General features: G+C 40.1%; 1 protein-coding gene across 1 annotated transcript in view; it reads left to right on the top strand.

Annotated features, from left to right (window-relative positions):
- Positions 1-4,878: 4,878 nt before the first annotated feature.
- The window catches only part of LOC135476134 (acetoacetyl-CoA synthetase-like), a 40,370-nt gene continuing 23,659 nt past the window's right edge, over positions 4,879-21,589 (top strand). Inside the window, 2 exon segments of the mRNA XM_064756048.1 lie at positions 4,879-5,174; positions 18,436-18,539. Coding sequence (XP_064612118.1) covers positions 5,060-5,174; positions 18,436-18,539 — 219 coding nt within the window. The 5' untranslated portion in view covers positions 4,879-5,059.

Genomic DNA, 21,589 nt, shown 5'->3' with positions numbered 1-21,589 from the left:
GGTGTACCGGTATTGTTTATAAAGATGAGCAGGATAAGCACTGATATATCCTCCCGGGGCGGCTTGCACAAGTTGATCCTAGGCTAAGTAGATCGTAACTACCATGTTGAAAACATATGTTGCCATGGTAGTTACAGTCGACATAGGCTATACGATAGCTTTGTGCAAGACGCCCCGGTTTATGTTCCTTTCTTTCATATATTTTTCTGAGCTAAAGCTCATTCGCTGTATCTCGCACAGAAATATTTGGTAGACGGTGTATAGCAGATGCATGCATGCTGGATTATCCATGGCGTTCAGCATAAAGCTTAGGGATAGTGCAACGACTGGCTCGGGCGGGGCGACTTACTTGCCTTCGGTAAGTCGTCTCAGTGAAGCAGCACTAGATAAAAGAGCGGTGGAAATCCGTCCTGCAAGAAAGAGGCAGATTACATGCATTCTAAGAATTCCTTCGTCATCATAGGACTGAAAAATTGTTATGTACGACGTTAAACCTCAAGCACTAACTCATTCACTCAATATTATCCATCTATTTGTCTCGTTCCTGTAGGTCTGTTTATTTATTTTCACGAGGTTTAAAGGACGCAAATAGAGAATAGTTCGATGATTGGCTATACCAAAATATATTTATTTGTTTGACTGCAATTTTTACGCCTCATTCATGCAAGAATATATCACTAATACGACTGCGTTCAACTTATACATGGTGGGAAGAAACCGCGTTGAGCATGAATGAAAGCAACGACTAGGGGATGGAGGCAGGAGCCCCACACTTTCAAAATCAAGGAGGCCAACCTATGTTCTGCCTCCACACACCACCACATTTGGACCAAACCATATAAAAAAACACACACACACTGAATGATTAATGCTTTCTTCACTTTTTTTAAATGGATGTTGAAATATTTCTTTTAATTCGTTCAAGCAGGTTAACGTACTGTAATTGTATTGGTCAGATATTTTAACCTCGGGGAAAGCGATCATGTCGTTTTGCAAAATTGGTATGTGAATTTGCAATTTACAATATCGGCGACGTAACTCAGCATTCAAACGGAGTGAAAACATCCACGTCTACAAATTTGTCCGAAAAAGCCTCCTAGCCGCCAGCCGCCAGCACAACTCAGCGGAGTATTTGCCATATTTTCTGGCATATTTTCAGGAAAGCAATAATACTCACTAAGCTAATATTTTATCGAGCAATGCCAGCATGTTTTCTGTCGCAAAGAACGTCAGAATATGGAGTTTACCTACGTATAGACTTTTATCATAATGCTGGATAGGAATTCTCTTTTGCGATATCGCGAATGCCCTTAGCTCCAGTTCAAATGAGATACTTAATAACAACCTTCAAATAGAGGGTGTATATTTTTTCTCCTAAAACACACTCAAAGGCGTATATTTATTTCATGGGGTTTACAATATTTCACTCAAATACAAACACAAATTTTCCATCCCACTGGATATAAATTAAGTGCTATGTACATTATTCATATCGTTTCACAACACATTCGCATCCTCGCTTCGTGTACTTCAATCGATGGGAGACAACTTCTTCTACCTATAGATATGTATATTTGCGACTCGTCTTCGACCATGCCTGTTCACTTTGTTTAAAGTTCATGCAGCACAGGCAAAAATCGATTAAAAACAATTAAAAGTTTTGTTTGAGGGACAGGATGAATTTTATTTTTCAATGAAGGCGGAGGGTCTAAAAATTAAACTGAAAAATCACCAAAGTTGGGATAAATGTGAACATATTTAGGTAAACGGAAAACCGTAAAAAGCAGCAACAATTATATAAAACATTAATATTATAGGCAAAATGAAAAGACTGATTTTCAATTTTATTTTTAATCATTTTTTTTTTTGATTTTTTTATCACACAAAATAAAACCGGTGTCACCTTACACATTAAATTGTTTAATAAACACTATATGTCATTCCTTTCTGTTTTTAAGCGGGATCAAACCCGGGTAGGGTCATTAACCAAAGACTTTAAAAATGATAGTTAATTATTGCTGCTTCGCAAGTCACTCAACAGTGAAAGGTTAGAGCATGGAAACAGGACTGGTTGGCCATGTGAGTGGGTGGGGTGTCATCTGTAGTGTCTTTGCCATGATACTTCAGTGGAGGCAGCACTTTGGCGGATTGGACTCCCTCTACCAAAAGAAGATACAATATATGTACACACGCCTGACGACTTCTCGTCGTCATATGACTAAAAAATGGCTGAGTATAACGTTAAACACCTAGCATACACACACACACATATATATATGCGTCCTTTTTGTAAACTTCGCTAGAAACTTGTGATAAACTTGCATTTCTGCTCTCGAAATCAACGTTCTCGCACGATTTATACGAGGCACCGAGGGAATCACCAAAACAAAATAGCGACCATTTGTCTCAAAACCTTGACAATGTTGAACCAACTTGTTACGGCCTGAGTTTACACAACACCCATGCAACTTTAAAAAGAAAATCTGTTAAATTTAACAGAGATTATTTATTTATCTATTTATTTGATTGGTGTTTTACGCCGTACTCAAGAATATTTCACTTATACGACGGCGGCCCAGCATTATGGTGGGAGAAAACCAGGCAGAGCCCGGGGGAAACTCACGACCATCCGCAGGTTGCTGACAGAGCTTCCTACGTACGGCCGGAGAGGAAGCCAGCATGAGCTGGACTTGAACTCACAGCGCATTGGTGAGAGACTCCTGGGTCATTACGCTGCGCTAACGCGCTAACTGACTGAGCCACTAACAGAAATTAAGTTGTCAGAGTTGTGCTAGAATGTACGTGTATTCTGTCATTTCATCAGATAGCCAGTAATTTGTCAAATAGGCCTATAACACTCCTATTTTGAGATTTCAACTTCAACATTGTGTTAATTGAACCAACCAAGATATTATGTTGAATATGAACATAGTATTTTGTTGTAATAACATAATGCATTCTAGCATATTTCAGACAAGAGACTTTCTGCTATTTTATTATTATTATAACTTATTTCTATTTATTTACTTTTTTGGAAGTGTAGCTTATTTTTATGAGGATATGATATAAATGTACACATGCAGTAATCAATATTTAAAAGTATTCACGGAAGGCCTCCGTGGCCGAGGTTGTTAGCGTGCCAGCGAAGCACAATGACCCAGGAACCTGTGACGAATACGGTCGATGTAAGTTCAGGCCCAGGTCATGCTGACTTCGTCTCCGATAATGCGTGGGTATCAACCTGCGGATGGTCGTGGGTTTTCACCCGTGCTCTGCCCGGTTTCCTCCCACCGTAATATATTTACCGCCGTCGTTCTTGAGTACGGCGTAAAACACAAATCAAATAAATAAATAAAAGTATTACAAATCCTATTCCAATACCATATACATAGGCTTTTGACCATATAAAGCTTGGACAGTTTGACTTTAAAAGTCCAAAACGTGTCTGTACGACCAATCTTATACATGGATGACAATCAACCCAAATAAAAGATGTTTTATTTTTTTATTCTGTCTCTGTTATTCAGATTAAATTCTACAGAAATATTCTACTTTATAAAACCTACATGATAATATGTAGCCTAACAAGTAAGCGCATTGGATTAGAGCATTGTTATTATTATGCTCATGAAAACACAACGCCATGTGTTCGACTCCAGCCCTTGGCGGTTCCACTCATCATTCATCAATGCATCAACAGAATATTTTATACATAGATTTTACCTTGTGTTCAATTTAGGAAAACCTCATTGAACAAATTAACAAAAGTAGGCCGCACCTTAGATGAAGACAGCCTCAGATACTTGTAGATCTAAACATGGTATAGGCTACATGAACAGCTCGTGCATATTTGCGGGTACCGTTGATTAATATTTCCGGCCCATCGCTTTATTTCACCTCAGATAAATTTAATAAATGTGTTGGCCACATTTCTCATTAACAAGCGCAAAATGATCCAAATGAGGTATTCTACATAAGAAAATGAAGAGCATCCAAGAGCTAATTGCATATAATGCATGTAGGATAGCCCAAAGCTAAGCTGGACGTTCCTACCGTAACGCCCATCTCCTGTTGACTTCCACGCGGCCAATTTCACTAAAAAAAAAAAAAGCGCTGGAACCCTACCTTATTTTTGCTATCCACCGATTCCCTAAAACGCCCGAAATGTGACATGTCAAAGTTAGCACTGGTAAACCATCTGTCAACAGTAATCCAGCCGTTTAAAATTTCGAATCGGAAGACTCATATCAACGTCCGCCGTGTTTTGATTTTTTTTTTTTTCACCTTCGTGCAGGATGATGGGCCGAGCAAATTTTATCCCACCCAACATTCTGTTTACAGTGCATGCTATTCTTAAAGATAACGTTTGGTAGGACGAAATTTTCGTGGCCCATCACCCTGGACGAAAATGAAAAAAACATAAACAATTCGGAAGTTTAAACGGCTGGATTACTGATGAAAGATGGTTTACCAATGCTGGCTTTGACATATAACATTTCGGGCGTTTTAGGGAATCAGTGGATAGGCCTAGCAAAAAAGGTTGGGCTGAGTCTGTTTTGTTTTAGTGAAATTGTCCGCGTGGAAGTCTATATGACCGATGCTGGGCGTTACGGGTAGGAACGTCCAGCTTGGTTTGGGGCTAAATGTCGAAATACTAATAAACCACCATGAACAATATGCTAGCTGAATGACAGGCCGCCGCGCGCTTTTCAAAGTGGGGTGATCCCCGACACACGTGTGGCGTGTTCTGAGCTAAATATAGATCGACCGCCTCACCCAGCGGAGGGAATGCATACCCAACCACGAAAGTCTCACGAAACGTGTTTATTTAGAGTCGACAGCCCTTACTGTTTATATATGAAGCAATCGTGTGCAGAATTTATCATCAGCGAAAGCAACCTGTTACAAAAATTGTTAGTATTTGTTTTCTGACGCGGAGATTTCCTCCCACGTTGTTGAGTTGTGCGGTTCAGGTTTACAATACGTTGGGGTTGTCGCGAGGTGGCATGGACAGTTGTATTTGACTCCCAAAATTTCTGCTGATTTCCTTGCAAACACGATGGATGGGGCTGGCGACATTTCACCACAGATAATGTGGAAACCTGACAGAAGTAAACCCACACAACTCGACGAGCTGAGGGAAAGGATTAACCAGAAATACGGCCTTGAACTTTGTAAGTTTTTTTCGTTTTTTATATCTGTGATTGTCAATGTCAGATTATGCACTGTTACGCATTTTGGTGTTGCTGACAGTGTTAGTTTTATGTGGATGCGTTTTTGATACGCTGTGAATACGTTAAGCTAGGAAAGATTTGTCCGTATTTCAGCATGTTTGAGGTACATCAGGCCTGTTGTGTAGCTCTGACGGACCGTCTCTTCCTCCTAAAGGATAACGGCCCTGATGCCAACAATGCTACATGGCATATAACCGTACCTGCTTTACAGGCTGTCAATCACACATCGTTCAAATCCAGCTCATGCTGGCTTCCTCTCCAGCTCATGCTGGCTTCCCAGGGGACATCTGGCCGAGATAAGCATTTCAGTCAACTAGCACGGACAGACACTTTTTATCCGCCCCAACATCGATGTGTGACGGACAACACATAAAGCAGGTACGGTTATATGACAGGTATACATGTAGCATTGTTGACAGAGCTGTTATCCTTCAGGATGAAGAGACGGCACGTCAGAGCTACTTATTGTGGGGACTTTTTCATTCAAGCTTGCACTTGTGCATGTAGCTGATTTTCATGTTCATGTTTCATTGCCAAATTAGCTCTGTATATCACTCACTGTAATATTATATAAGTGAAATATTTTTGAGTACGGCGTAAAACACCAATCAAATAAATAAATAAATAACACTAATATTATAATTGCAGTTAAACACTGGTAAACGAAAATTAAATGAAAGTTAAAATTTAAAGTTAACTGAAGGCCCAATATACATGTACATGTAGGACATTCACAATGTCTGAGCTACGAGGGCCTTGATTCTAACGTGTCAAATACTGGTATGCTATATATACAGTATTGTATAGGTATATGTATATAGCACATTAGTTTTGGTCGATTATTGAACTATTCTTATGTTTGGATTGTCACTCATATACTAGCTAGAACCAATCCAGGGATAAAAAAGAGAATAATCACCCAGGCCTAATAACACATTAGAATTACTGCCCTTGTAGTGCAGACTTGTTTTGATGGTTAAAAATAGGTTGAATTGAAATGCCCTCCAGCTGTGTAAAGACAATAGACCTACTTTCTTAGCACTGATAAGCCTGATAAGAGGAATAATGACATTTGTCTACAGGGTTCCCAAAGCCTTAACAAAATAAAGGAGAAAGAAAAATTACCTGGTTAATAGTGATTATATATCACCAGTGCATCCATTTACAGGTATAGCCTGGGTTAGAGAGCTTAATCTCTGTCTGCTATTATATATCACCCAGCCAGTGCATCCATGTACAGGTATAGCCTGGGTTAGAAAGCTTAATCTCTGTCTGCTATTATATATCACACAGTCAGTGCATCCATTTACAGGTATAGCCTGGGTTAGAAAGCTTAATCTCTGTCTGCTATTATATATCACACAGTCAGTGCATCCATGTACAGGTGTAGCCTGGGTTAGAAAGCTTAATCTCTGTCTGCTATTATATATCACACAGTCAGTGCATCCATGTACTGGTATAGCCTGGGTTAGAAAGCTTAACCTCTCTCTGCTATTATATATCATGCAGTCAGTGCATCCATGTACAGGTATAGCCTGGGTTAGAAAGCTTAATCTCTCTCTGCTATTATATATCACGCAGCCAGTGCATCCATAGCCTGGGTTAGAAAGCTTAATCTCTGTCTGTTATTATATATCATGCAGTCAGTGCATCCATGTACAGGTATAGCCTGGGTTAGAAAGCTTAATCTCTGTCTGCTATTATATATCATGCAGTCAGTGCATCCATGTGCAGGTATAGCCTGGGTTAGAAAGCTTAATCTCTGTCTGCTATTATATATCACCCAGCCAAGGCATCCATGTACTGGTATAGCCTGGGTTAGAAAGCTTAATCTCTGTCTGCTATTATATATCACTCAGCCAGTGCATCCATGTACAGGTGTAGCCTGGGTTAGAAAGCTTAATCTCTGTCTGCTATTATATATCACCCAGCCAGGGCATCCATGTACTGGTATAGCCTGGGTTAGAAAGCTTAATCTCTATCTGCTATTATATATCATTCAGCCAGTGCATCCATGTACAGGTATAGCCTGGGTTAGAAAGCTTAATCTCTGTCTGCTATTACATATCACCCAGCCAGGGCTTCCAAGTACAGGTATAGCCTGGGTTAGAAAGCTTAATCTCTGTCTGCTATTATATATCACCCAGCCAGGGCATCCATGTACAGGTATAGCCTGGGTTAGAAAGCTTAATCTCTCTCTGCTATTATATATCACCCAGCCAGTGCATCCATGTACAGGTATAGCCTGGGTTAGAAAGCTTAATCTCTGTCTGCTATTATATATCACCCAGCCAGGGCATCCATGTACAGGTATAGCCTGGGTTAGAAAGCTTAATCTCTGTCTGCTATTATATATCACCCAGCCAGGGCATCCATGTACTGGTATAGCCTGGGTTAGAAAGCTTAATGTCTGTCTGCTATTATATATCATGCAGCCAGTGCATCCATGTACAGGTGTAGCCTGGGTTAGAAAGCTTAATCTCTGTCTGTTATTATATATCACCCAGCCAGTGCATCCATGTACAGGTGTAGCCTGGGTTAGAAAGCTTAATCTCTGTCGGCTATTATATATCACCCAGCCAGTGCATCCATGTACAGATGTAGCCTGGGTTAGAAAGCTTAATCTCTGTCTGCTATTATATATCACTCAGCCAGTGCATCCATGTACAGGTATAGCCTGGGTTAGAAAGCTTAATCTCTGTCTGCTGTTATATATCACCCAGCCAGTGCATCCATGTACAGGTGTAGCCTGGGTTAGAAAGATTAATCTCTGTCTGCTATTATATATCACACAGTCAGTGCATCCATGTACAGGTATAGCCTGGGTTAGAAAGCTTAATCTCTGTCTGCTATTATATATCACTCAGCCAGTGCATCCATGTACAGGTGTAGCCTGGGTTAGAAAGCTTAATCTCTGTCTGCTATTATATATCACCCAGCCAGGGCATCCATGTACAGGTGTAGCCTGGGTTAGAAAGATTAATCTCTGTCTGCTATTATATATCACACAGTCAGTGCATCCATGTACAGGTATAGCCTGGGTTAGAAAGCTTAATCTCTGTCTGCTATTATATATCATGCAGTCAGTGCATCCATGTACTGGTATAGCCTGTATTAGAAAGCTTAGCCTCTGTCGGCTATTATATATCACCCAGCCAGGGCATCCATGTACAGGTATAGCCTGGGTTAGAAAGCTTAATCTCTGTGCGGTATTATATATCACCCAGCCAAGGCATCCATGTACTGGTATAGCCTGGGTTAGAAAGCTTAATCTCTCTCTGCTATTATATATCACCCAGCCAGTGCATCCATGTACTGGTATAGCCTGGGTTAGAAAGCTTAATCTCTCTCTGCTATTATATATCATGCAGTCAGTGCATCCATGTACAGGTATAGCCTGGGTTAGAAAGCTTAATCTCTGTCTGCTATTATATATCACCCAGCCAGTGCATCCATGTACAGGTATAGCCTGGGTTAGAAAGCTTAATCTCTGTCTGCTATTATATATCACCCAGTCAGTGCATCCATGTATAGGTATAGCCTGGGTTAGAAAGCTTAATCTCTGTCTGCTATTATATATCACCCAGCCAGGGCATCCATGTACTGGTATAGCCTGGGTTAGAAAGCTTAATCTCTGTCTGCTATTATATATCACCCAGCCAGTGCATCCATGTACAGGTATAGCCTGGGTTAGAAAGCTTAATCTCTATCCGCTATTATATATCACCCAGCCAGGGCATCCATGTACAGGTATAGCCTGGGTTAGAAAGCTTAATCTCTGTCTGCTATTATATATCACCCAGCCAGGGCATCCATGTACTGGTATAGCCTGGGTTAGAAAGCTTAATCTCTCTCTGCTATTATATATCACCCAACCAGTGCATCCATGTACAGGTATAGCCTGGGTTAGAAAGCTTAATCTCTGTCTGCTATTATATATCACCCAGCCAGGGCATCCATGTACAGGTATAGCCTGGGTTAGAAAGCTTAATCTCTGTCTGCTATTATATATCACCCAGCCAGGGCATCCATGTACTGGTATAGCCTGGGTTAGAAAGCTTAATGTCTGTCTGCTATTATATATCATGCAGCCAGTGCATCCATGTACTGGTATAGCCTGGGTTAGAAAGCTTAATCTCTGTCTGCTATTGTATATCACCAAGCCAGTGCATCCATGTACAGGTATAGCCTGGGTTAGAAAGCTTAATCTCTGTCTGCTATTATATATCACCCAGCCAGTGCATCCATGTAAAGGTGTAGCCTGGGTTAGAAAGCTTAATCTCTGTCTGTTATTATATATCACCCAGCCAGTGCATCCATGTACAGGTGTAGCCTGGGTTAGAAAGCTTAATCTCTGTCGGCTATTATATATCACCCAGCCAGTGCATCCATGTACAGATGTAGCCTGGGTTAGAAAGCTTAATCTCTCTCTGCTATTATATATCACCCAGCCAGTGCATCCATGTACAGGTATAGCCTGGGTTAGAAAGCTTAATCTCTGTCTGCTATTATATATCACCCAGCCAGTGCATCCATGTACTGGTATAGCCTGGGTTAGAAAGCTTAATCTCTCTCTGCTATTATATATCATGCAGTCAGTGCATCCATGTACAGGTATAGCCTGGGTTAGAAAGCTTAATCTCTGTCTGCTATTATATATCACCCAGCCAGTGCATCCATGTACAGGTATAGCCTGGGTTAGAAAGCTTAATCTCTGTCTGCTATTATATATCACTCAGCCAGTGCATCCATGTACTGGTATAGCCTGGGTTAGAAAGCTTAATCTCTGTCTGCTATTATATATCATGCAGTCAGTGCATCCATGTACAGGTATAGCCTGGGTTAGAAAGCTTAATCTCTCTCTGCTATTATATATCACCCAGTACTGGTATAGCCTGGGTTAGAAAGCTTAATCTCTGTCTGCTGTTATATATCACCAAGCCAGTGCATCCATGTACAGGTATAGCCTGGGTTAGAAAGCTTAATCTCTGTCTGCTATTATATATCACCCAGCCAGTGCATCCATGTACCGGTATAGCCTGGGTTAGAAAGCTTAACCTCTCTCTGCTATTATATATCACCCAGTACTGGTATAGCCTGGGTTAGAAAGCTTAATCTCTGTCTGCTATTATATATCATGCAGCCAGTGCATCCATGTACTGGTATAGCCTGGGTTAGAAAGCTTAATCTCTGTCTGCTATTATATATCACCCAGCCAGGACATCCATGTACTGGTATAGCCTGGGTTAGAAAGCTTAATCTCTGTCGGCTATTATATATCACCCAGCCAGTGCATCCATGTACAGGTATAGCCTGGGTTAGAAAGCTTAACCTCTCTCTGCTATTATATATCACCCAGTACTGGTATAGCCTGGGTTAGAAAGCTTAATCTCTGTCTGCTATTATATATCACCCAGCCAGGACATCCATGTACTGGTATAGCCTGGGTTAGAAAGCTTAATCTCTGTCGGCTATTATATATCACCCAGCCAGTGCATCCATGTACAGGTATAGCCTGGGTTAGAAAGCTTAACCTCTCTCTGCTATTATATATCACCCAGTACTGGTATAGCCTGGGTTAGAAAGCTTAATCTCTGTCTGCTATTATATATCACCCAGCCAGAGCGTCCATGTACTGGTATAGCCTGGGTTAGAAAGCTTAATCTCTGTGCGGTATTATATATCACCCAGCCAGGGCATCCATGTACTGGTATAGCCTGGGTTAGAAAGCTTAATTTCTGTCTGCTATTATATATCATGCAGTCAGTGCATCCGTGTACAGGTATAGCCTGGGTTAGAAAGCTTAACCTCTCTCTGCTATTATATATCACCTAGCCAAGGCATCCATGTACAGGTATAGCCTGGGTTAGAAAGCTTAATCTCTGTCTGCTATTATATATCACGCAGCCAGTGCATCCATGTACAGGTATAGCCTGGGTTAGAAAGCTTAATCTCTGTCGGCTATTATATATCACCCAGCCAGTGCATCCATGTACAGGTATAGCCTGGGTTAGAAAGCTTAATCTCTCTGCTATTATATATCACTCAGCCAGTGCATCCATGTACAGGTGTAGCCTGGGTTAGAAAGCTTAATCTCTGTCTGGTATTGTATATCACCCAGCCAGGGCATCCATGTACAGGTATAGCCTGGGTTAGAAAGCTTAATCTCTCTGCTATTATATATCACTCAGCCAGTGCATCCATGTACTGGTATAGCCTGGGTTAGAAAGCTTAATCTCTCTCTGCTGTTATATATCACCCAGCCAGGGCATCCATGTACAGGTATAGCCTGGGTTAGAAAGCTTAATCTCTCTGCTATTATATATCACTCAGCCAGTGCATCCATGTACTGGTATAGCCTGGGTTAGAAAGCTTAATCTCTGTCTGCTATTATATATCACTCAGCCAGTGCATCCATGTACAGGTGTAGCCTGGGTTAGAAAGCTTAATCTCTGTCTGCTATTATATATCACCCAGCCAGTGCATCCATGTACAGGTATAGCCTGGGTTAGAAAGCTTAATCTCTCTCTGCTATTATATATCATGCAGTCAGTGCATCCATGTACAGGTATAGCCTGGGTTAGAAAGCTTAATCTCTCTCTGCTATTATATATTACCCAGCCAGTGCATCCATGTACTGGTATAGCCTGGGTTATAAAGCTTAATCTCTGTCTGCTTTTATATATCACCCAGCCAGGTCATCCATGTACTGGTATAGCCTGGGTTAGAAAGCTTAATGTCTGTCTGTTATTATATATCATGCAGTCAGTGCATCCATGTACTGGTATAGCCTGGGTTAGAAAGCTTAATCTCTGTCTGCTATTATATATCACCCAGCCAGTGCATCCATGTACAGGTATAGCCTGGGTTAGAAAGCTTAACCTCTCTCTGCTATTATATATCACCCAGTACAGGTATAGCCTGGGTTAGAAAGCTTAATCTGTCTGCTATTATATATCATGCAGGCAGTGCATCCATGTACTGGTATAGCCTGGGTTAGAAAGCTTAATCTCTGTCTGCTATTATATATCACCCAGCCAGGACATCCATGTACTGGTATAGCCTGGGTTAGAAAGCTTAATCTCTGTCTGCTGTTATATATCACCAAGCCAGTGCATCCATGTACAGGTATAGCCTGGGTTAGAAAGCTTAATCTCTGTCTGGTATTATATATCACCCAGCCAGTGCATCCATGTACAGGTATAGCCTGGGTTAGAAAGCTTAATCTCTGTCTGCTATTATATATCACCCAGCCAGTGCATCCATGTACAGGTATAGCCTGGGTTAGAAAGCTTAACCTCTCTCTGCTATTATATATCACCCAGTACTGGTATAGCCTGGGTTAGAAAGCTTAATCTCTGTCTGCTATTATATATCATGCAGCCAGTGCATCCATGTACTGGTATAGCCTGGGTTAGAAAGCTTAATCTCTGTCTGCTATTATATATCACCCAGCCAGGACATCCATGTACTGGTATAGCCTGGGTTAGAAAGCTTAATCTCTGTCGGCTATTATATATCACCCAGCCAGTGCATCCATGTACAGGTATAGCCTGGGTTAGAAAGCTTAACCTCTCTCTGCTATTATATATCACCCAGTACTGGTATAGCCTGGGTTAGAAAGCTTAATCTCTGTCTGCTATTATATATCACCCAGCCAGAGCGTCCATGTACTGGTATAGCCTGGGTTAGAAAGCTTAATCTCTGTGCGGTATTATATATCACCCAGCCAGGGCATCCATGTACTGGTATAGCCTGGGTTAGAAAGCTTAATTTCTCTCTGCTATTATATATCATGCAGTCAGTGCATCCATGTACAGGTATAGCCTGGGTTAGAAAGCTTAACCTCTCTCTGCTATTATATATCACCTAGCCAAGGCATCCATGTACAGGTATAGCCTGGGTTAGAAAGCTTAATCTCTGTCTGCTATTATATATCACCCAGCCAGTGCATCCATGTACAGGTATAGCCTGGGTTAGAAAGCTTAATCTCTGTCGGCTATTATATATCACCCAGCCAGTGCATCCATGTACAGGTATAGCCTGGGTTAGAAAGCTTAATCTCTCTGCTATTATATATCACTCAGCCAGTGCATCCATGTACAGGTGTAGCCTGGGTTAGAAAGCTTAATCTCTGTCTGCTATTGTATATCACCCAGCCAGGGCATCCATGTACAGGTATAGCCTGGGTTAGAAAGCTTAATCTCTCTGCTATTATATATCACTCAGCCAGTGCATCCATGTACTGGTATAGCCTGGGTTAGAAAGCTTAATCTCTCTCTGCTGTTATATATCACCCAGCCAGGGCATCCATGTACAGGTATAGCCTGGGTTAGAAAGCTTAATCTCTCTGCTATTATATATCACTCAGCCAGTGCATCCATGTACAGGTATAGCCTGGGTTAGAAAGCTTAATCTCTGTCTGCTATTATATATCACTCAGCCAGTGCATCCATGTACAGGTGTAGCCTGGGTTAGAAAGCTTAATCTCTGTCTGCTATTATATATCACCCAGCCAGTGCATCCATGTACAGGTATAGCCTGGGTTAGAAAGCTTAATCTCTCTCTGCTATTATATATCATGCAGTCAGTGCATCCATGTACTGGTATAGCCTGGGTTAGAAAGCTTAATCTCTCTCTGCTATTATATATTACCCAGCCAGTGCATCCATGTACTGGTATAGCCTGGGTTATAAAGCTTAATCTCTGTCTGCTTTTATATATCACCCAGCCAGGTCATCCATGTACTGGTATAGCCTGGGTTAGAAAGCTTAATGTCTGTCTGTTATTATATATCACCCAGCCAGTGCATCCATGTACTGGTATAGCCTGGGTTAGAAAGCTTAATCTCTGTCTGCTATTATATATCACCCAGCCAGTGCATCCATGTACAGGTATAGCCTGGGTTAGAAAGCTTAATCTCTGTCTGTTATTATATATCACCCAGCCAGTGCATCCATGTACTGGTATAGCCTGGGTTAGAAAGATTAATCTCTGTCTGCTATTATATATCACCCAGCCAGTACATCCATGTACAGGTATAGCCTGGGTTAGAAAGCTTAATGTCTGTCTGTTATTATATATCACCCAGCCAGGGCATCCATGTACAGGTATAGCCTGGGTTAGAAAGCTTAATCTCTGTCTGCTATTATATATCACCCAGCCAAGGCATCCATGTACAGGTATAGCCTGGGTTAGAAAGCTTAATCTCTGTCTGCTATTATATATCACCCAGCCAGTGCATCCATGTACAGGTATAGCCTGGGTTAGAAAGCTTAATCTCTGTCTGTTATTATATATCACCCAGCCAGGGCATCCATGTACTGGTATAGCCTGGGTTAGAAAGCTTAATCTCTGTCTGTTATTATATATCACCCAGCCAGGGCATCCATGTACTGGTATAGCCTGGGTTAGAAAGCTTAATCTCTGTCTGCTATTATATATCACCCAGCCAGGGCATCCATGTACAGGTATAGCCTGGGTTAGAAAGCTTAATCTCTGTCTGCTATTATATATCACCCAGCCAGGGCATCCATGTACAGGTATAGCCTGGGTTAGAAAGCTTAATCTCTGTCTGTTATTATATATCACCCAGCCAGGGCATCCATGTACAGGTATAGCCTGGGTTAGAAAGCTTAATCTCTGTCTGTTATTATATATCACCCAGCCAGGGCATCCATGTACAGGTATAGCCTGGGTTAGAAAGCTTAATCTCTGTCTGTTATTATATATCACCCAGCCAGTGCATCCATGTACTGGTATAGCCTGGGTTAGAAAGCTTAACCTCTCTCTGCTATTATATATCACCCAGCCAGGGCATCCATGTACAGGTATAGCCTGGGTTAGAAAGCTTAATCTCTGTCTGCTATTATATATCACCCAGCCAGTGCATCCATGTACAGGTGTAGCCTGGGTTAGAAAGCTTAATCTCTGTCTGCTATTATATATCACCCAGTCAGTGCATCCATGTACTGGTATAGCCTGGGTTAGAAAGCTTAATCTCTGTCTGCTATTATATATCATGCAGCCAGGGCATCCATGTACTGGTATAGCCTGGGTTAGAAAGCTTAATCTCTGTCTGCTATTATATATCATGCAGCCAGGGCATCCATGTACAGGTATAGCCTGGGTTAGAAAGCTTAATCTCTCTCTGCTATTATATATCATGCAGCCAGGGCATCCATGTACTGGTATAGCCTGGGTTAGAAAGCTTAATCTCTCTCTGCTATTATATATCATGCAGCCAGGGCATCCATGTACTGGTATAGCCTCTGTTAGAAAGCTTAATCTCTGTCTGCTATTATATATCACCCAGCCAGTGGATCCATGTACTGGTGTAGCCTGGGTTAGAAAGCTTAATCTCTGTCTGCTATTATATATCATGCAGCCAGGGCATCCATGTACAGGTATAGCCTGGGTTAGAAAGCTTAATCTCTCTCTGCTATTATATATCATGCAGCCAGGGCATCCATGTACAGGTATAGCCTGGGTTAGAAAGCTTAATCTCTCTCTGCTATTATATATCACCCAGCCAGGGCATCCATGTACAGGTATAGCCTGGGTTAAAGAGCTTAATCCCTGTCCACTATTATAAAATGTGAACAATACATCTACGGAAATTCATGACCAAACCATTAAGCAGAATCAGACATCTGTTAATCAGTGCATTATTAAATTGAATGGGAATGCATGTCTGTTGGAGAGACAGAGTTGGTTCAGGTATTTCTAAAAATACTGATGGATACAATGTTAGCCTTCTGCAGCCATGAGGTTTTTGATTCCGGGAACTTCCATAAACCTGAACTCATAAACCTTACTGCCACAAAAAAGGGAAAATTCTGGAGTACAGTGTTAAATATCAAACAGATAAATAAAGGAAATGAATTTATGGAGTAGATACCCTTCTGTAATGGTTCAGCTTGATTAATATTGATTATAAGCTGATCAGTGATTAATGACAAAAAGTATTGAGTAGATTTGGAAAGTGAACATGCCATGTACTCGCAAAAAATTTGTCAACAGCGGTAGATTTAGTTCACAGGATTAGTCTTGTAGAATTAAGCAAATCTTGAGCGACCAATATAAATGTTTAAAACTTTATTTCTGTGTTCATGTCTGTATGTGTCAGTGAGCAAATTGGGTCTTAGCATTGATTCAGACAGGTGCCCCATGCTGACCCTATGTAAAGTGACCCTACACACCCACCCAGTTTAGACCAATCATATCACATCTGGCCATCACACTGTCAACACAGCTTTTAAAGGATTGAGTGTCAGTTCACACAGCTGTGCGTGGCTAAGTCAATATTTTGCTCATCTGTTGTCACAAACAACTGTTTATACAGTCATGTATGTACATCGGTCAGCATGATGCCTGCTCCTAAAATTGACATACATTAAAATCAAATGTTCATGGCCCAGTTTATTCTTTACAGTACAATTTTTATGATGAATTTTTGAATGCATAAGTAATTACATATAATTATTCATTAGTTTGCCTGTATTTTTGTACCAAGAGAGATTTACATGTATCTCAGAATGTCTTAATACATGAACATGTAACAGCTAAAGCAGTGTTGATTTAATGCTAGGGGTGGTATCCAGTATATTATATATTTATTTATTTGATCGGTTTTACGCCGTACTCAAGAATATTTCATTTATACGACGTCGGCCAACATTGTGTTTGGAGGAAACCGGTCAGAGCCTGGGGTATACCCATGATCGTCCGCAGGTTGCTGACAGACCTTTCCACTTACGAACGGAGGGGAACCCGTATATTAAGTACCACTACTGCATGTATTGAGCTATGCTTTTCTATACATGTCAAGCACAATAACACGAGGGGGATGTTTCATTGTTGATATGGTGTGTGCATATTTATTACAATAAATTACAAAATTCGAGTCAGTGTTAAAGTAAATGTTAGGAGTGGTATCCCAAGAGGTACTGCATATATAGAGCTGAGGGTTTGCATACATTTCAAGGCAACATGACCCATGGGGGATGTTCCATTTTTGATGCCTTGTCTGCATATTAATTACCATAAATTATAAAATTCAGGACTTAGTGTATTGTGTATTTGAATGTGTTTTATTTTTATATTTCCGTTCACCTGTGTACATCTACAAATGGCCTGTTGATGGAAGGTTGCATTGTTTTATTGGTTTTAGTTTTGTAGGCTTTGTGAATGTTTTTTTAATGATTTTAATTGAAATTTTTTTATGCACATGCATACCTACACGTAGGAGAACAAGGGTATTGGGTTCATCTGGCGATTTTACCATTTTCCTGTTTTACACACATCATGCACACATTCAGATTGACTTCATTCTGTTCCCTGTAAACACAGATTTCTACAAGCCTTTGATGTAGGGCTAAAGTTTGTTGTGCAATTACTTATTTAGATAAACTATTTGTCTCCCTAGCTACTTTACTAGATTTGTAGAGTGTAAGAATATATGTTCATTTGTGTATACACAGTATCTACGGAAAGCTTTCCACATCTGTATTAGTACTAGGAGCTTATGACACTGGCTGATGCATGTGCCCTCCTGTACTGTGATGGAATGTTTAAACCATCCACACAGAGAGTGACTGATGTCAGCTGAGTATTTCCTCAACCAATCACAGGGCTACAATGACCACCCATAGTACAAGGATAGCCAAGCATGGGAAGCAATTTGCATATCAAAGAGCACTGCAGGGAGTTGGTACCCAAACACCCCACAATGAAGTTTTTTTGCTACCATAGCTCAACATTTACTCAGGCTTTCACAGCATTGGAATTGTTCATGGATTGCCGCATGCAGTTAACAATTTGCATCTCAATTTTGTGCACGAACTCCCCCACAGTGATGTCTTTACCACCACTGCATCTTACAACTTTTATCTTTATTCTGATTCCATTGTCTAGTTGAATGCTATAGGAGGCGGACTGGTGGGATTCTCTGAATTGCCTTTTTCCTGATTCTGAGAATTCTATTGATTTTAGAAAGGTGTTTTGAGGTTTGCTTGGGACATGGGGTGATATTCTACTGGAAAATAGTAAGCACCAAAAATAGTATTTTGTAACATGTATTTGCCTCCAAAAATACACTTTTGTGGACGACATTTTAGGTCATTCAGGGTAATTTAATTCTCTGGTTGGTAGTTACTGAAAGCCCTTTGTGTGTACATTATTTGTATTATTCTGTTGATAGATGAGTATGAAGGCTTCCATCAGTGGTCATGTGACAATTACCCAGAATTCTGGGAGGAGGTATGGGACTTTGTTGGTGTGGTGCATTCACAGCCATTCAATCAGGTAACATTGTTTTCGTCTTCATATTTTGTATTTGTCTTGTTTAAAGAGGCTTTACTAGATTTTTTTTAGCCAAATAAATAAACTAAAATGTTTTGCTGCTTTCCTAGAATACCCCAATTAATTACATTTCACAAAATCTCGGCCCCATCTACGTGCATGTTTCCGTTCAAAATAAGTAATAAAGCTCCTAAAATTTATAAAACCAATCGCATTACAATTTCATCGAAATTTAGAGTCCTTTTAACACAATGAATTTTAAGGTATGAGTCTGATATTTACTGAAAGACAATAATTGAGATGTTTTTATATGTCCTCGTTAATAGGCGGAGCGTATTATGTTATAGCGATATTTGTCCATCTGTGTCCACGTCCGGGCTATAACTCCCACAGTTTTCAACACAGTTGTAATTTTTGGTGGATACATAGATACCCAGATGACAATGTGTCGCGTCTGACATAAGTCCTTTTTCCGCGTAGAGTTTACATTTTGGGTGGATGCATACATCACCAGATGATGATGTGTCACTTTGTTATGGTAACCAGATACCTATTTTCGTGATATATACTATCTGAATAGATACAATCTCGTCGCCAGGTTACAACTGCAACTGTTGTCCACACAGAGTTATAATTTTGGGTGGATATATAGATACACAAAGGATGATCTGTCACAGCTACCTTTGTCCATTTTTGCAGTTGTTGTGGTAACCAGGTAGCTGTTTTCCTTGAACATACTATATAACTAGAAATTTATAGATTTTATATCTCGGCTACAACACTAACTGTGTTCCACATAAAGTTTTCATTTATGGTGCACCCGTTTGTTGACTTTTGCAGTTGTCATGGTAACCACATACGTGTCATCGACACACATGAAGATTCCCCTCAGGGGTTATGCTAACCACAATTTTGCTGGTATTCTTTTATACATTTCAAACAAATCCATTTGTTTGGGTGTATGTTATGTTCACCTGAACATCTTTTTGTTAAATACAGAAACTTTGGCTTGATTAGCAAGTAAGGATTTTTGGCCAAATATCTTTGGTATTACCCTTTAAAGTCAGCTTTACAAAAGTATAGCTTATTATTAGAGCCATGTAGGGGGCCTCAGTGGCCGAGAGGGGAACGCGCCAAAAAGGTGCAATGACCCAGGACTAGAGCCTCCTACCAATGCGGTCGCTGTGAGTTCAAGTCCAGTTCATGCTAGCTTCCTCTCTGGCAGTACGTGGGAAGGTCTTTATCAGTCTGCGGATGGTCGTGGGTTTCCCCGGTTTTCTCCCACCATAATGCTGGTCGCCGTTGTATAAGAGAAATATTGTTAAATACAGTGTAAAACACCAATGAAATAAATAATGAATAGAGCCATTTAAAGTGTTGAAAAATGTAAGTATTTGTACTGATGAGATTTGAATACTGTAATTTCATTCTGGGTGGTTGAATCAGGCTTATATTACTAATAATATATAATGGAAGGAACTTTCCATTTTACACATACATCTATGCTGTATAGTGTTCGTGGTAGTATGGCAGGAACTTTCCATTTTACACATATATCTTTGCTGTATAGTGTTCGTAGTAGTATGGAAGGAACTTTCCATTTTACACATACATCTATACTGTATAGTGTTCATTGTAGTATGGAAGGAGCTTTCCATTTTACACATGCATCTATACTGTATAGTGTTTGTAGTAGTATGGAAGGAACTTTCCATTTTACACATACATCAGTGCAGTATAGTGTTCGCAGTAGTATAGAAGGAATTTTACATTTTACACATATATCTATGCTGTATAGTGTTCGTAGTAGTATGGAAGGAGCTTTCCATTTTACACATACATCTATACTGTATAGTGTTCGTAGTAGTATGGAAGGAATTTTACACATACATCTGTGCTGTATAGTGTTCGTAGTAGTATGGAAGGAACTTTCCTTTTTTACACATACATCTATACTGTATAGTGTTCATAGTAGTATGGAAGGAATTTTACATTTTACACATACATCTTTGCTGTATAGTGTTCATAGTAGTCCCATTTTACACATACATCTATACTGTATAGTGTTCGTAGTAGTATGGAAGGAGCTTTCCATTTTACACATACATCTGTGCTGTGTAGTGTTCATGGTAGTATGGAAGGAGCTTTCCATTTTACACATACATCTGTGCAGTATAGTATTCGCAGTAGTATGGAAGGAGCTTTCCTGTTTTACAACTACATCTATGCTGTATAGTGTTCGTAGTAGTATGGAAGGAACTTTCCTTTTTACACATACATCTGTGCTGTATAGTGTTCGTAGTAGTATGGAAGGAGCTTTCCATTTTACACATATATCTATACTGTATAGTGTTTGTAGTAGTATGGAAGGAGCTTTCCATTTTACACATACATCTGTGCTGTGTAGTGTTCATGGTAGTATGGAAGGAACTTTCCATTTTACACATACATCTGTGCAGTATAGTATTCGCAGTAGTATGAAAGGAGCTTTTATGTTTTACAACTACATCTATGCTGTATAGTGTTCGTAGTAGTATGGAAGGAACTTTCCTTTTTACACATACATCTATACTGTATAGTGTTTGTAGTAGTATGGTAGGAGCTTTCCATTTTACACATACATCTGTACTGTATAGTGTTCGTAGTAGTATGGAAGGAATTTTACATTTTACACATACATCTTTGCTGTATAGTGTTCGCAGTAGTATAGAAGGAATTTTACATTTTACACATATATCTATACTGTATGGTGTTCGTAGTAGTATAGAAGGAACTTTCCTTTTTACACATACATCTGTGCTGTATAGTGTTCGTAGTAGTATGGAAGGAACTTTCCTTTTTACACATACATCTAAACTGTATAGTGTTCGTAGTAGTATGGAAGGAACTTTCCTTTTTACACATACATCTAATAAAATGTGCAGTCAGCATTAATAATCAGTTCAATAGTGAGTATATCACAACAGATTTGGCTGTTATTTTATAGGCTTCCAGTATTGATTGAAATTTATGAAAATGATTTAGACAGAACTTCATTTTTTCGTTCCTTTTGT

Source organism: Liolophura sinensis, chromosome 10 (assembly GCF_032854445.1).
Source record: "Liolophura sinensis isolate JHLJ2023 chromosome 10, CUHK_Ljap_v2, whole genome shotgun sequence".
NCBI lineage: Eukaryota > Metazoa > Mollusca > Polyplacophora > Chitonida > Chitonidae > Liolophura > Liolophura sinensis.
Note: the sequence above shows the minus strand (reverse complement) of the source record. Positions and strands in the feature narration are given on the sequence as shown.